Source organism: Phyllobates terribilis, unplaced genomic scaffold (genome assembly GCF_046119375.1).
Source record: "Phyllobates terribilis strain yellow unplaced genomic scaffold, ASM4611937v1 Scaffold_4__5_contigs__length_816908805, whole genome shotgun sequence".
In the NCBI taxonomy this organism is placed as follows: domain Eukaryota; kingdom Metazoa; phylum Chordata; class Amphibia; order Anura; family Dendrobatidae; genus Phyllobates; species Phyllobates terribilis.
The window spans coordinates 811,558,333-811,573,152 of record NW_027362764.1 but is presented as its reverse complement, the minus strand read 5'-3'; the positions used below and the strand labels follow the sequence as shown (position 1 = coordinate 811,573,152).

General features: G+C 44.0%; 1 protein-coding gene across 1 annotated transcript in view; it reads right to left on the bottom strand.

Moving 5' to 3' along the window:
• Nucleotides 1-14,820, bottom strand: part of LOC141266138 (uncharacterized) — a 312,479-nt gene that overhangs the window by 169,707 nt on the left and 127,952 nt on the right. Inside the window, exon 3 of the mRNA XM_073680102.1 lies at nt 5,569-5,739. Coding sequence (XP_073536203.1) covers nt 5,569-5,739 — 171 coding nt within the window. The remainder of the gene's footprint in view (nt 1-5,568; nt 5,740-14,820) is intronic.

Here is a 14,820-nt window from a genome sequence, read left to right as displayed (position 1 = left end):
TCCAGTGTACACTGTATAATCTCCCAGCAGTCTCCACTCATCACCCAGAATCCTCCAGTGTATAATGTATAATCTCCCAACAGTCTCCTCTCATCACCCAGAATCCTCCAGGGTATACTGTATAATCTCCCAGCAGTCTCCTCTCCTCTCATCACCCAGAATCCTCCAGTGTATACTGTATAATCTCCTAGCAGTCTCCTCTCCGCTCATCACCCAGAATCCTCCAGGTGTATAATCTCCCAGCAGTCTCCTCTCCGCTCATCACCCAGAATCCTCCAGTGTATACTGTATAATCTCCCAGCAGTCTCCTCTCATCACCCAGAATCCTCCAGTGTATACTGTATAATCTCTCAGCAGTCTCCTCTCATCACCCAAAATCTGCCAGTGTATACTGTATAATCTCCCAGCAGTCTCCTCTCATCACCCAGAATCCTCCAGTGTATACTGTATAATCTCCCAGCAGTCTCCTCTCCTCTCATTACCCAGAATCCTCCAGTGTATACTGTATAATCTCCCAGCAGTCTCCTCTCATCACCCAAAATCTGCCAGTGAATACTGTATAATCTCCCAACAGTCTCCTCTCCTCTCATCACCCAGAATCCTCCAGGGTATACTGTATAATCTCCCAGCAGTCTCCTCTCCTCTCATCACCCAGTATCCTCCAGTGTATACTGTATAATCTCCCAGCAGTCTCCTCTCCGCTCATCACCCAGAATCCTCCAGGTGTATAATCTCCCAGCAGTCTCCTCTCCGCTCATCACCCAGAATCCTCCAGTGTATATTGTATAATATCCCAGCAGTCTCCTCTCATCACCCAAAATCCGCCAGTGTTTACTTTATAATCTCCCAGCAGTCTCCTCTCATCACCCAGAATCCTCCAGTGTATACTGTATAATCTCCCAGCAGTCTCCTCTCATCACCCAGAATCCTCCAGTGTATACTGTACAATCTCCCAGCAGTCTCCTCTCATCACCCAAAATCTGCCAGTGTATACTTTATAATCTCCCAGCAGTCTCCTCTCCTCTCATCACCCAAAATCCTCCAGTGTATACTGTATAATCTCCCAGCAGTCTCCTCTCATCACCCAGAATCCTCCAGTGTACACTGTATAATCTCCCAGCAGTCTCCACTCATCACCCAGAATCCTCCAGTGTATAATGTATAATCTCCCAACAGTCTCCTCTCATCACCCAGAATCCTCCAGGGTATACTGTATAATCTCCCAGCAGTCTCCTCTCCTCTCATCACCCAGAATCCTCCAGTGTATACTGTATAATCTCCTAGCAGTCTCCTCTCCGCTCATCACCCAGAATCCTCCAGGTGTATAATCTCCCAGCAGTCTCCTCTCCGCTCATCACCCAGAATCCTCCAGTGTATACTGTATAATCTCCCAGCAGTCTCCTCTCATCACTCAGAATCCTCCAGTGTATACTGTATAATCTCTCAGCAGTCTCCTCTCATCACCCAAAATCTGCCAGTGTATACTGTATAATCTCCCAGCAGTCTCCTCTCATCACCCAGAATCCTCCAGTGTATACTGTATAATCTCCCAGCAGTCTCCTCTCCTCTCATCACCCAGAATCCTCCAGTGTATACTGTATAATCTCCCAGCAGTCTCCTCTCATCACCCAAAATCTGCCAGTGAATACTGTATAATCTCCCAACAGTCTCCTCTCCTCTCATCACCCAGAATCCTCCAGGGTATACTGTATAATCTCCCAGCAGTCTCCTCTCCTCTCATCACCCAGTATCCTCCAGTGTATACTGTATAATCTCCCAGCAGTCTCCTCTCCGCTCATCACCCAGAATCCTCCAGGTGTATAATCTCCCAGCAGTCTCCTCTCCGCTCATCACCCAGAATCCTCCAGTGTATATTGTATAATCTCCCAGCAGTCTCCTCTCATCACCCAGAATCCTCAAGTGTATACTGTATAATCTCCAAGCAGTCTCCTCTCCGCTCATCACCCAGAATCCTCAAGTGTATACTGTATAATCTCCCAGCAGTCTCCTCTCATCACCCAAAATCCTCCAGAATATACTGTATAATCTCCCAGCAGTCTCCTCTCCGCTCATCACCCAGAATCCTCCAGTGTATACTGTATAATCTCCCAGCAGTCACCTCTCATCACCCAGAATCCTCCAGAGTATACTGTATAATCTCCAAGCAGTCTCCTCTCCGCTCATCACCCAGAATCCTCCAGTGGATACTGTATAATCTCCCAGCAGTCTCTTCTCATCACCCAGAATCCTCAAGTGTATACTGTATAATCTCCCAGCAGTCTCCTCTCATCACCCAGAATCCTCCAGAGTATACTGTATAATCTCCCAGCAGTCTCCTCTCCGCTCATCACCCAGAATCCTCAAGTGTATACTGTATAATCTCCCAGCAGTCTCCTCTCATCACCCAGAATCCTCCAGAGTATACTGTATAATCTCCCAGCAGTCTCCTCTCCGCTCATCACCCAGAATCCTCCAGTGTATACTGTATAATCTCCCAGCAGTCTCCTCTCATCACTCAGAATCCTCCAGTGTATACTGTATAATCTCCCAGCAGTCTCCTCTCATCACCCAGAATCCTCCAGTGTACACTGTATAATCTCCCAGCAGTCTCCTCTCATCACCCAGAATCCTCCAGTGTATACTGTATAATCTCCCAGCAGTCTCCTCTCCTCTCATCATCCAGAAGCCTCCAGTGTATACTGTATAATCTCCCAGCAGTCTCCTCTCATTAACCAGAATCCTCCAGTGTATACTGTATAATCTCCCAGCAGTCTCCTCTCCTCTCATCATCCAGAAGCCTCCAGTGTATACTGTATAATCTCCCAGCAGTCTCCTCTCATTAACCAGAATACTCAAATGTATACTGTATAATCTCCCAACAGTCTCCTCTCATCACCCAGAATCCTCCAGTGTATACTGTATAATCTCCCAGCAGTCTCCTCTCCGCTCATCTACCAGAATCTTCCAGTGTACACTGTATCATCTCCCAGCAGTCTTCTCTCCTCTCATCACCCAGAATCCTCCAGTGTATACTATATAATCTCCCAGCAGTCTACTCTCCTCTCATCACCTAGAATCCTCCAGTGTATACTGTAAAATCTCCCAGCAGTCTCCTCTCCGCTCCTCACCCAGAATCCTCCAGTGTATACTGTATAATCCTCCCAGCAGTCTCCTCTCCGCTCATCACCAGAATCCTCCAGTGTACACTGTATAATCTCCCAGCAGTCTCCTCTCCTCTCATCACCCAGAATCCTCCAGTGTATACTGTATAATCTCCCAGCAGTCTCCTCTCCGCTCATCACCAGAATCCTCCAGTGTATACTGTATAATCTCCCAGCAGTCTTCTCTCCTCTCATCACCCAGAATCCTCCAGTGTATACTGTATAATCTTCCAGCAGTCTTCCTTCATCACCCAGAATCCTCCAGTGTATACTGTATAATCTCCCAGCAGTCTCCTCTCCTCTCATCACCCAGAATCCTCCAGTGTATACTGTATAATCTCCCAGCAGTCTCCTCTCCGCTCATCACCAGAATCCTCCAGTGTACACTGTATAATCTCCCAGCAGTCTTCTCTCCTCTCATCACCCAGAATCCTCCAGTGTATACTGTATAATCTTCCAGCAGTCTTCTCTCATCACCCAGAATCCTCCAGTGTATAATCTCCCAGCAGTCTCCTCTCATCACCCAGAATCCTCCAGTGTATACTGTATAATCTCCCAACAGTCTCCTCTCATCACCCAGAATCCTCCAGTGTATACTGTATAATCTCCCAGCAGTCTTCTCTCCTCTCATCACCCAGAATCCTCCAGTGTATACTGTATAATCTCCCAGCAGTCTTCTCTCCTCTCATCACCCAGAATCCTCCAGTGTATACTGTATAATCTTCCAGCAGTCTTCCCTCATCACCCAGAATCCTCCAGTGTATACTGTATAATCTCCCAGCAGTCTCCTCTCCTCTCATCACCCAGAATCCTCCAGTGTATTCTGTATAATCTCCCAGCAGTCTCCTCTCCGCTCATCACCAGAGTCCTCCAGTGTACACTGTATAATCTCCCAGCAGTCTTCTCTCCTCTCATCACCCAGAATCCTCCAGTGTATACTGTATAATCTTCCAGCAGTCTTCCCTCATCACCCAGAATCCTCCAGTGTATACTGTATAATCTCCCAGCAGTCTCCTCTCCGCTCATCACCAGAATCCTCCAGTGTATACTGTATAATCTCCCAGCAGTCTCCTCTCATCACCCAGAATCCTCCAGTGTATACTGTATAATCTCCCAGCAGACTCCTCTCCGCTCATCACCAGAATCCTCCATTGTACACTGTATAATCTCCCAGCAGTCTTCTCTCCTCTCATCACCCAGAATCCTCCAGTGTATACTGTATAATCTTCCAGCAGTCTTCTCTCATCACCCAGAATCCTCCAGTGTATAATCTCCCAGCAGTCTCCTCTCATCACCCAGAATCCTCCAGTGTATACTGTATAATCTCCCAACAGTCTCCTCTCATCACCCAGAATCCTCCAGTGTATACTGTATAATCTCCCAGCAGTCTCCTCTCTGCTCATCACCCAGAATCCTCCAGTGTATAATCTGACAGCAGTCTCCTCTCCGCTCATCACCCAGAATCCTCCAGTGTATACTGTATAATCTCCCAGTAGTCTCCTCTCCTCTCATCATCCAGAATCCTCCAGTGTATACTGTATAATCTCCCAGCAGTCGACTCTCCTCTCATCACCCAGAATCCTCCAGTGTACACTGTATAATCTCCCAGCAGTCTCCGCTCATCACCCAGAATCCTCCAGTGTACACTGTATAATCTCCCAGCAGTCTCCTCTCCGCTCATCACCCAGAATCCTTCAGTGTACACTGTATAATCTCCCAGCAGTCTCCTCTTAGCTCATCATAAAGAATCCTTCAGTGTACACTGTATAATCTCCCAGCAGTCTCCTCTCATCACCCAGAATCCTCCAGTGTATACTGTATAATCTCCCAGCAGTCTCCTCTCATCACCCAGAATCCTCCAGTGTATACTGTATAATCTCCCAGCAGTCTCCTCTCATCACCCAGAATCCTTCAGTGTACACTGTATAATCTCCCAGCAGTCTCCTCTCATCACCCAGAATCCTCCAGTGTACACTGTATAATCTCCCAGCAGTCTCCTCTCATCACCCAGAATCCTCCAGTGTATACTGTATAATCTCCCAGCAGTCTCCTCTCATCACCCAGAATCCTCCAGTGTATACTGTATAATCTCCCAGCAGTCTCCTCTCATCACCCAGAATCCTTCAGTGTACACTGTATAATCTCCCAGCAGTCTCCTCTCATCACCCAGAATCCTCCAGTGTACACTGTATAATCTCCCAGCAGTCTCCTCTCATCACCCAGAATCCTCCAGTGTATACTGTATAATCTCCCAGCAGTCTCCTCTCATCACCCAGAATCCTCCAGTGTATAATCTCCCAGCAGTCTCCGCTGATCACCCAGAATCCTCCAGTGTATACTGTATAATCTCCCAGCAGTCTCCTCTCATCACCCAGAATCCTCCAGTGTATAATCTCCCAGCAGTCACCTCTCCGGTCAGCAGCTCAGTGATCTTGTTGGTGAGTTCTAGGATCTTCTTCTCCGGTATCGGTGAGTGAGGGGCTTCTGTGTTGGGGCTCAGGGTCTTTCCTCCTGGTTCATGGACATGGATGATGGGAGTCACACAGTCGCCCAATGTCTTCTTCACTAATGTGTAATCCTGTGAATGGAGAGAGTCATTTAGTGAAAAAAATCTTTCCTGACTGTAAATCTGACAGAATAAATCCTGGGTCGGGTTTTCAATAAAACTCTCCAGGAATATTCTGTAATAATATTACACTTCTGAGAGGGTTCAGGCGCCTCCAAAAGTGGTGAAATGTCTCCTTCATCTCCCGAGAATCATTGCTTATGCTTTCACCGTCCCATGGGCGTCGTTTTTACGAGGGAACGGCAGTCTTTATTGCTGCCATTTTGAAATATATGTGAGGTTTTTATTCTATGATGTAGGAGATATTTTAATACTTTGAAAAGAAAACGTGAAAAGGGAAGATAGGAACCGACGAGGAAGGCATTTTTACATTTTTAGTCCACAGCACCATTCACTTGTACAAGACTGATGGTGCGGATACGAGTCCCATGAAAGTTGGAAGAGAGGGAAATTCTAATTTACCGACCTTTTACCTTATATAAAAAACAATGACGTGATGAATAATATTTATAATAATAAATAAATCATCATTTTATTAGTCAATTTTTAAAAGAACTTGATTTAGAAACAATACAAATGTACAAAAACATTAAAAGATTACATAAGCCCAAATCCTCAAACCAGTAAAATATCTTGGGAAAAGTAAAATATCGTATTTTTCAGATTATAAAACGCACTTTTTCCCCCCAAATTTTGGAGGAAAATGGGGTTGCGTATTATAATGAGAAGTTACGGTATTTTACTTTGGGGCGTCGTCGGATTGGGGTCCCAGACACAGGAGGTTAGCGGCGGCTGCGGAGGTGATTCAAGGCAGTGGTGGTGGGAGCTGGGCGAGTTCAGCGGTGCAATGCTGCTGCTGCAGCCCTGTTAAATAAAATGGTGGTGCATCTTATAATCTGTTTTAAAGGTAGCTTACCTGGTGGGTAGCGGCGGTGGAGCGGGGTCACAGGAGGCAGGGTCGCTGAGAGAGGAGTGAGGCGATGCTGCAGTGCCTGGGCGCTCATGAGATGTCGGCGCTGGTGAGCAGAGTTCCTTTCCCATTCAGTTTCCCATTCATCTGTCAAGATCTCAATCTGAGCATGCACCGCCACCGGCAGCCATTTTTTCTGAAGCCTACCGCAGGGAACGGATTGGCAAAGGCGACTCACCGGCGCTGACATCTAATGAACGCCTAGGCACGCAGCATCACCATACTCCTGCTGCCGCCGGCCTCCTGAAACAGTTATCCTGACTCCTGTGACCCCGCTCCACCACTGCCGACCCCACCCGTAAGGTTTAGGTTGGGAAAAAAATGTGTTTTATAATCGGACCCCGAACACGGACTTCTCCAGGAAGTCCATGTTACTGTTCGGGTTTGGGACACCTAACGTCGGCTGTTTCCCACACTGTCATCTGTGTGACGAGAAGATTGTGGTCATCTGATCGGCAAGAAGATCGTTACTAGTGTTGAGCGAGTATGTTCTGTTAACCCTTTCGGCGAGTATGCTCAGGCCGAGCTCCGAGTAGTTACAGCTGCTCGGTGATATGTTTGAATCGCTTCCATGTGCATGATTTGCAACTGTTTGACAGCTTAATTACATGAGAGGAATGTCTATTTCTTACACATTCCTCACATGTAATAATGCTGTCAAACAGTTGCAAATCATACACAAGGGAGCGATTAAAACATATCACCGAGCAGCTGTAAATACTCGGTTCTCGGCCCGAGCATACTCGCCGAAAGGGTTAATAGAACATACTCGCTCAACACTAATCGTTACCACTGGTCAGAGAGCTGCAGTTTCCACGATGTCAGATGATATCATGTGAGCCAGCAGCTGTAACCGGCGGTATAAAGGTTACCGCTGGTAACAGAAGTCGGCTGATGAGAGTACTATGAACTCCGGTGACCTTTCTCACGATACCATTATACAATGCAGGAGCGTTCTAACGCTCCTCTCTCAGTGTGAGCCGGCTGGCGTGGATAGGGGTCGCATCACTAATGTGACAGCTATCCAAATCATCCGGATCATTATGGGACAGGTGAGGAATATGTTTTATTATTTTTTTGTCTTTTACAGTGGACATGGCCATCAATGGATTAGGCGTAAAGATGAGTAGAAGTTTGACTTTTTATTTCAAATAAAGGAGTCAGTGTCTTTATTTCAATTAAAGGACTTTGTTGTTTTGTTTTACAATGTAACCATTGGATTAGTAATGAGGGAATCTTCTAGACGCTTCTCCATGACTAACCCCAGGGCTTCATGTCAGCGGCCTTAAAACAGCTGACATCAACCCCAAACCTATTACCCCACTTGCCACCTTGCCAGGGCAAGTGGGAAGAGCTGGGTAAAGCGGCAGAATTGTCGCATTTAATATATGTGCCTTCTCTGGGGGGGCTGCGGGCTGCTATTTTTAGGCTGGGCGGGCCAATATCCGTGGCCGCTTCCCAGTCTGAGAATACCAGTCCCCAGCTGTCTGCTTTAGCTTGGCTGGTTGTCAAAAATGAGGGGGAAGCCACGGCGTTTTATTAAATTATTTATTTAAATAATTTTAAAAAACGGCGTTTGACCCCTCTATTCTTGATAACCAGCCATGATAAAGCCTACTGCTGGGGGCTGCAGCTAGCAACTGTAGGTTTTGCCTGTGCTGGTTATCAAAAATAGAGGGGAACCCATGTAATTTTTTTACATTTATTGATAGCACAGGCGCCGGCTAATGAATGCTCTCATCAGCCTCATCTGCTCTCGCTGCTATCAGGGACAGCAGGCACACTCTGATGAGAGTCACCGGCGGTGACCTTCTTACCGCCGGTCACAGCTGCTGGCTCACATGATGTCATCTGACAGCAAGGGAACCGCGGTAACGATCTTACTGCTGATCAGAGCCTGTGTTTGCTGCACTGGCAAATAACGGATGTTCGGGCCCCCCATTCACCTCAATGGGATCCGGGTTTGGGTTCGAGTTCTGGTACACCAACCAAACTTTTTTTAAATGATCGGCTGAAACCGGCCGGACCTGATCATTCATGGGTTCGCCTATCATTAATTAGATACTGTGTGTAAATATTTTTGTAACCTGATTTGTGTGATGCATCTGCACTAAATAGTCTAAGTTGGTGAGGTAAAGTGAAGTGAGAAAAATATAGTCATAAAATACATTTATGGCATCAAATAACTAAAAATTGGCATGTGCATATATATTCATCCCTTTTGTTATGAAGCCCCCAAAAATTTCTGGTGCCAGCAATACCATTCATAAGTCCCATGCTTAGTGACAGGACGTCTACCTGTGTGCAATCTAATGTCACATGTCTGTCAGTATATACACTTTACCTTCTCTGAAAGGCCACAGAGACTGCAAGAGGCACCATTAACCAAACACCATGAAGACCAAGGAGATCTCCAAACAACACCATGAAGACCAAGGAGATCTCCAAACAAGTCAGGGACAAAGTTGTTGAGAAGTACAAGTCAGGATTGGGTTATAAAAAAATATCCTAATCTCTGGGGATCCCCTGGAGCACCATCAAAATCCATTATCATCAAATGGGAATAATATGGTACCACAACAAACCTGGCAAGAGAGGGCCGCCCACTAAAACTCTGAGCCTGGTCAAGGAGGGCATTAATCAGAGAGGCAGTACAAAGACCAAAGGTAAACCTGAAGGAGCTGCAGAGTTCCCAAGCAGAGACAGGAGTATCTGTCCATACGACCACAATAAAGCACACACTCAATAGAGGTGGTTTTTATTGAAAGTGGGCAGAAAAAAAGCCTTTACGAAGTACTCACAAAATTTGTAAGACTCATTTCGAGTTTGCCAAAAGACATGTGGAAGACTCCCCCAAATGTATGGAGGAAGGTGATGTGCTCGGATAAGACCAACATTTTACTTTTTGGCCACCAAGGTAAATGCTATATCTGGCGCCAAAACAACACAGCTTATCACCCCAAGAACACCATCCCTACAGTGAAACATGGTGGTGGCAGCATCATGTTGTGGGGATGTTTTTCGACAGCAAGGACAGGGAAAATGGTTTGAGTCGAGGGGAAGATGGATGGTGTGAAATATAGGGATATTCTTGAACAAAAACTGTTTCAGTCTGTTAGTGATTTGAGACTGGGACGGAGATTCACCTTCCAAAAAAAACAATGACTCAAGAGCAACACTTCAGTGGTTTTGCCTTCAGGAATGGGCAAGATGTGGAAAGCTCAAAGAGACTTATCCAAAGAAACTTACAGCTGGAATTGCCAAAAAAGGATATTCTCCAAACTATTGATTTTATGTGGGTGAATAGTTATGCACTCTGAAGTTTTCAGTTATTTTGACAGATTTGTTGCTTGCTTAACAATAAAAAGAAAACCAAATGATCACAGTTGTCGCCATGTTCTTTGCATGAACCGATGCAAACCCTCAAAAATACCGTGAAATTCCAAGTTTTCAGGTGGCAAAACACGAAAAATACCAAAAGGGGTGAATAATTTCGCAAGCTATTGTACATGACAAAAATATAGAAGATTGTCTCTCCGCTAAGCAGAAATAGAAATCTAGAAGAGTTTAACCCTCCACTCAACAGATAAGGCTGCGTGCCCACTATGCGTTTTTCAAGCGTTTTTGCCCCAGAATTTATGCAGTGAAAACGCTTAAACAACGCTTGGTAATACATGCCCCATGGTCCCCAATGATAATAAGCATGTGCTGTGCACATGCTGAGGAAATTTCCGCTGCGGATTATCATTGCGGAAAAATATGTTCATTAATTTTGTGGACACGCAGCGTAATTGCTGCCATTGACTTGAATTGAAACGGTTAATATCCGTGTCAGCACATTTGCACACACGGATATTAAGCGATTCTATGTGCGGATGAGACTCTCCTCCGGACCCGGGTACCATAGTACTTACCTTCCAATGTCCCCCGGTCTCCTCAGTGATGTGTCCGGTCTGTTGTATGGGTCGCGGTGGTGTGAGGACCTGCAATGACGTCATTTAGTCATGTGACAGGTTATGCAACCGCTGACGTCGGCGGTCGCGTGACCTGTCACATGACTAAATGATGTAATCGCAGGTCCTTTCACACCACCGCGACCCATACAACAGACCAGACGGAGGGGAGAAAATACCGGGGGCCATCGGAAGGTAAATATAATCTTTATTTTTTACCATTTCTATTCTTTTTTTTTTTTTTTTAACTATTACTTGATGACACTATATAAATCCATGACGTTTGCATGGATTTATATAGTGTGACCAAGTTGTCAAGCACTTTCCAAGTGATGCTAAAATCGCTTGATAACCCGCATGCGGAAATAAAAGCGCTTCACAAACCATTCTATCTGGCGGGAAAAAAGCATGTAAAATCCGCATGCGTTTTTCCTGCCAGGGAGAAGCGGAAAAAATATGCAGCATTTCTGCATCGTGGGCACATAGCCTATGGCTGTGTGCCCACGATGTGTTTTTTAAGAGTTTCCGCAGCGGCAAAAACGCATGGTAGAAGGTCTGTCATGTTCCCCAATGATAATCCGCATGTGCTGTGCACATGCTGCGGAAATTTCCGCTGCAGATTATCATTGTGGAAAAAAACACAGCGCTATCAATTAGTTGACGGAAGTGCTGCGTTTTCGCCGCCATTGACTTGCATTAGAACGCATGGATTACGCATCACTAGATAAGGACATGCGGAATCCATGCATTCAATGTGCGGATGGTACCCAGGTCTAGAGGAGAGGAGACTCTCCTCCGGACCCGGGTACCATAGAAACTGTGAAAAAAAGAATAAAATAAAAAATAAAGATTATATTTACCTTCTGATGGCCCCCGCTGCACTCGTCCTTTCATGCCGGCAGCTAGCGATAGACTGAAGAACCTGCACTGAAGTCATAGTCATGTGACGGGTCATACGACGCTGACGTCGGCAGGTCCTTCAGTGTACCGCTGCCGGCAGCCAGGATGGAGGAAAGCAAGACTGCGGGGCCATCAGAGGGTAAGTATAGATTTATTTTTATTGTTTACCATCCTTTCGGTCACAGTATATAAATCCATGCCGGTTGCTTTTGCCTTTTGCATGGATTTATATAGTGCGACCAAGTTGTCAAGCACTTTCCAAGTGATGCTAAAATCGCTTGACAACCCATGTCGCTGGCAGGAAAAACGCATGTGCAATCCGCATGTACAATCCACATGCACAATCCGCACGCACAATCCGCACGTACAATCCTCACGCACAATCCGCACGCGTTTTTTTCTGCCAGGGAGATGCAGAAATGCTCAGGAAAAAATCCTAAGAATTTCTGCATCGTGGGCACATAGCCTAATAGAAATACAGTAGAGTTTACCTCTCCGCTCAGCAGATAATGATAGAAATATATAAGAGTTTACCGCTCCACTCAGCTGATAATGATAGAAATATAGAAGAGTTTACCTCTCCACTCAGCAGATAATGATAGAAATATAGAAGAGTTTATCTCTCCGCTCAGCAGATAATGATAGAAATATAGAAGAGTTTACCTCTCCACTCAGCAGATAATAGAAATATAGAAGAGTTTACCTCTCCGCTCAGCAGATAATAGAAATATAGAAGAGTTTACCACTCCGCTCAGCAGATAATAGAAATATAGAAGAGTTTACCTCTTCGCTCAGCAGATAATAGAAATATAGAAGAGTTTAACTCTCCACTCAGCAGATAATAGAAATATAGAAGAGTTTACCTTTCCACTCAGAAGAAAATAGAAATATAGAAGAGTTTACCCCTCCGCTCAGCAGATAATGATAGAAATCTAGAAGAGTTTACCTCTCCACTCAGCAGATAATGATAGAAATATAGAAGAGTTTACCTCTCCACTCAGCAGATAATAGAAATATAGAAGAGTTTACCTCTCCACTCAGCAGATAATAGAAATATAGAAGAGTTTACCTCTCCGCTCAGCAGATAATAGAAATATAGAAGAGTTTACCTCTCCGCTCAGCAGATAATAGAAATATAGAAGAGCTTACCTCTCCACTCAGCAGATAATAGAAATATAGAAGAGTTTACCTCTCCACTCAGAAGAAAATAGAAATATAGAAGAGTTTACCCCTCCGCTCAGCAGATAATGATAGAAATATAGAAGAATTTACCTCTCCACTCAGCAGATAATAGAAATATAGAAGAGTTTACCTCTCCACTCAGCAGATAATAGAAATATAGAAGAGTTTACCTCTCCACTCAGAAGAAAATAGAAATATAGAAGAGTTTACCCCTCCGCTCAGCAGATAATGATAGAAATATAGAAGAGTTTACCTCTCCACTCAGCAGATAATGATAGAAATATAGAAGAGTTTACCTCTCCACTCAGCAGATAATAGATATATAGAAGAGTTTACCTCTCCGCTCAGCAGATAATAGAAATATAGAAGAGCTTACCTCTCCACTCAGCAGATAATAGAAATATAGAAGAGTTTACCTCTCCACTCAGAAGAAAATAGAAATATAGAAGAGTTTACCCCTCCGCTCAGCAGATAATGATAGAAATATAGAAGAATTTACCTCTCCACTCAGCAGATAATAGAAATATAGAAGAGTTTACCTCTCCACTCAGCAGATAATAGAAATATAGAAGAGTTTACCTCTCCGCTCAGCAGATAATGATAGAAATATAGAAGAGTTTACCTCTCCGCTCAGCAGATAATAGAAATATAGAAGAGTTTACCTCTCCACTCAGCAGATAATGATAGAAATATAGAAGAGTTTACCTCTCCGCTCAGCAGATAATAGAAATATAGAAGAGTTTACCTCTCCGCTCAGCAGATAATAGAAATATAGAAGAGCTTACCTCTCCACTCAGCAGATAATGATAGAAATATAGAAGAGTTTACCTCTCCGCTCAGCAGATAATAGAAATATAGAAGAGTTTACCTCTCCGCTCAGCAGATAATAGAAATATAGAAGAGCTTACCTCTCCACTCAGCAGATAATAGAAATATAGAAGAGTTTACCTCTCCACTCAGAAGAAAATAGAAATATAGAAGAGTTTACCCCTCCGCTCAGCAGATAATGATAGAAATATAGAAGAATTTACCTCTCCACTCAGCAGATAATAGAAATATAGAAGAGTTTACCTCTCCACTCAGCAGATAATAGAAATATAGAAGAGTTTACCTCTCCACTCAGAAGAAAATAGAAATATAGAAGAGTTTACCCCTCCGCTCAGCAGATAATGATAGAAATATAGAAGAGTTTACCTCTCCACTCAGCAGATAATGATAGAAATATAGAAGAGTTTACCTCTCCACTCAGCAGATAATAGAAATATAGAAGAGTTTACCTCTCCACTCAGAAGAAAATAGAAATATAGAAGAGTTTACCCCTCCGCTCAGCAGATAATGATAGAAATATAGAAGAGTTTACCTCTCCACTCAGCAGATAATGATAGAAATATAGAAGAGTTTACCTCTCCACTCAGCAGATAATGATAGAAATATAGAAGAGTTTACCTCTCCACTCAGTAGATAATAGAAATATAGAAGAGTTCACCTCTCCGCTCAGCAGATAATAGAAATATAGAAGAGTTTACCTCTCCGCTCAGCAGATAATAGAAATATAGAAGAGTTTACCTCTTCGCTCAGCAGATAATAGAAATATAGAAGAGTTTACCTCTCCACTCAGCAGATAATAGAAATATAGAAGAGTTTACCTCTCCGCTCAGCAGATAATAGAAATATAGAAGAGTTTACCGCTCCACTCAGCAGATAATGATAGAAATATAGAAGAGTTTACCTCTCCACTCAGCAGATAATAGAAATATAGAAGAGTTTACCTCTCCACTCAGCAGATAATGATAGAAATATAGAAGAGTTTACATCTCCGCTCAGCAGATAATAGAAATGTAGAAGAGTTTACCTCTCCACTCAGCAGATAATAGAAATATAGAAGAGTTTACCTCTCCGCTCAGCAGATAATAGAAATATAGAAGAGTTTACCTCTCCGCTCAGCAGATAATGATAGAAATATAGAAGAGTTTACCTCTCCACTCAGCAAATAACAGAAATATAGAAGAGTTTACCTCTCCGCTCAGCAGATAATAGAAATATAGAAGAGTTTACCTCTTCGCTCAGCAGATAACAGAAATATAGAAG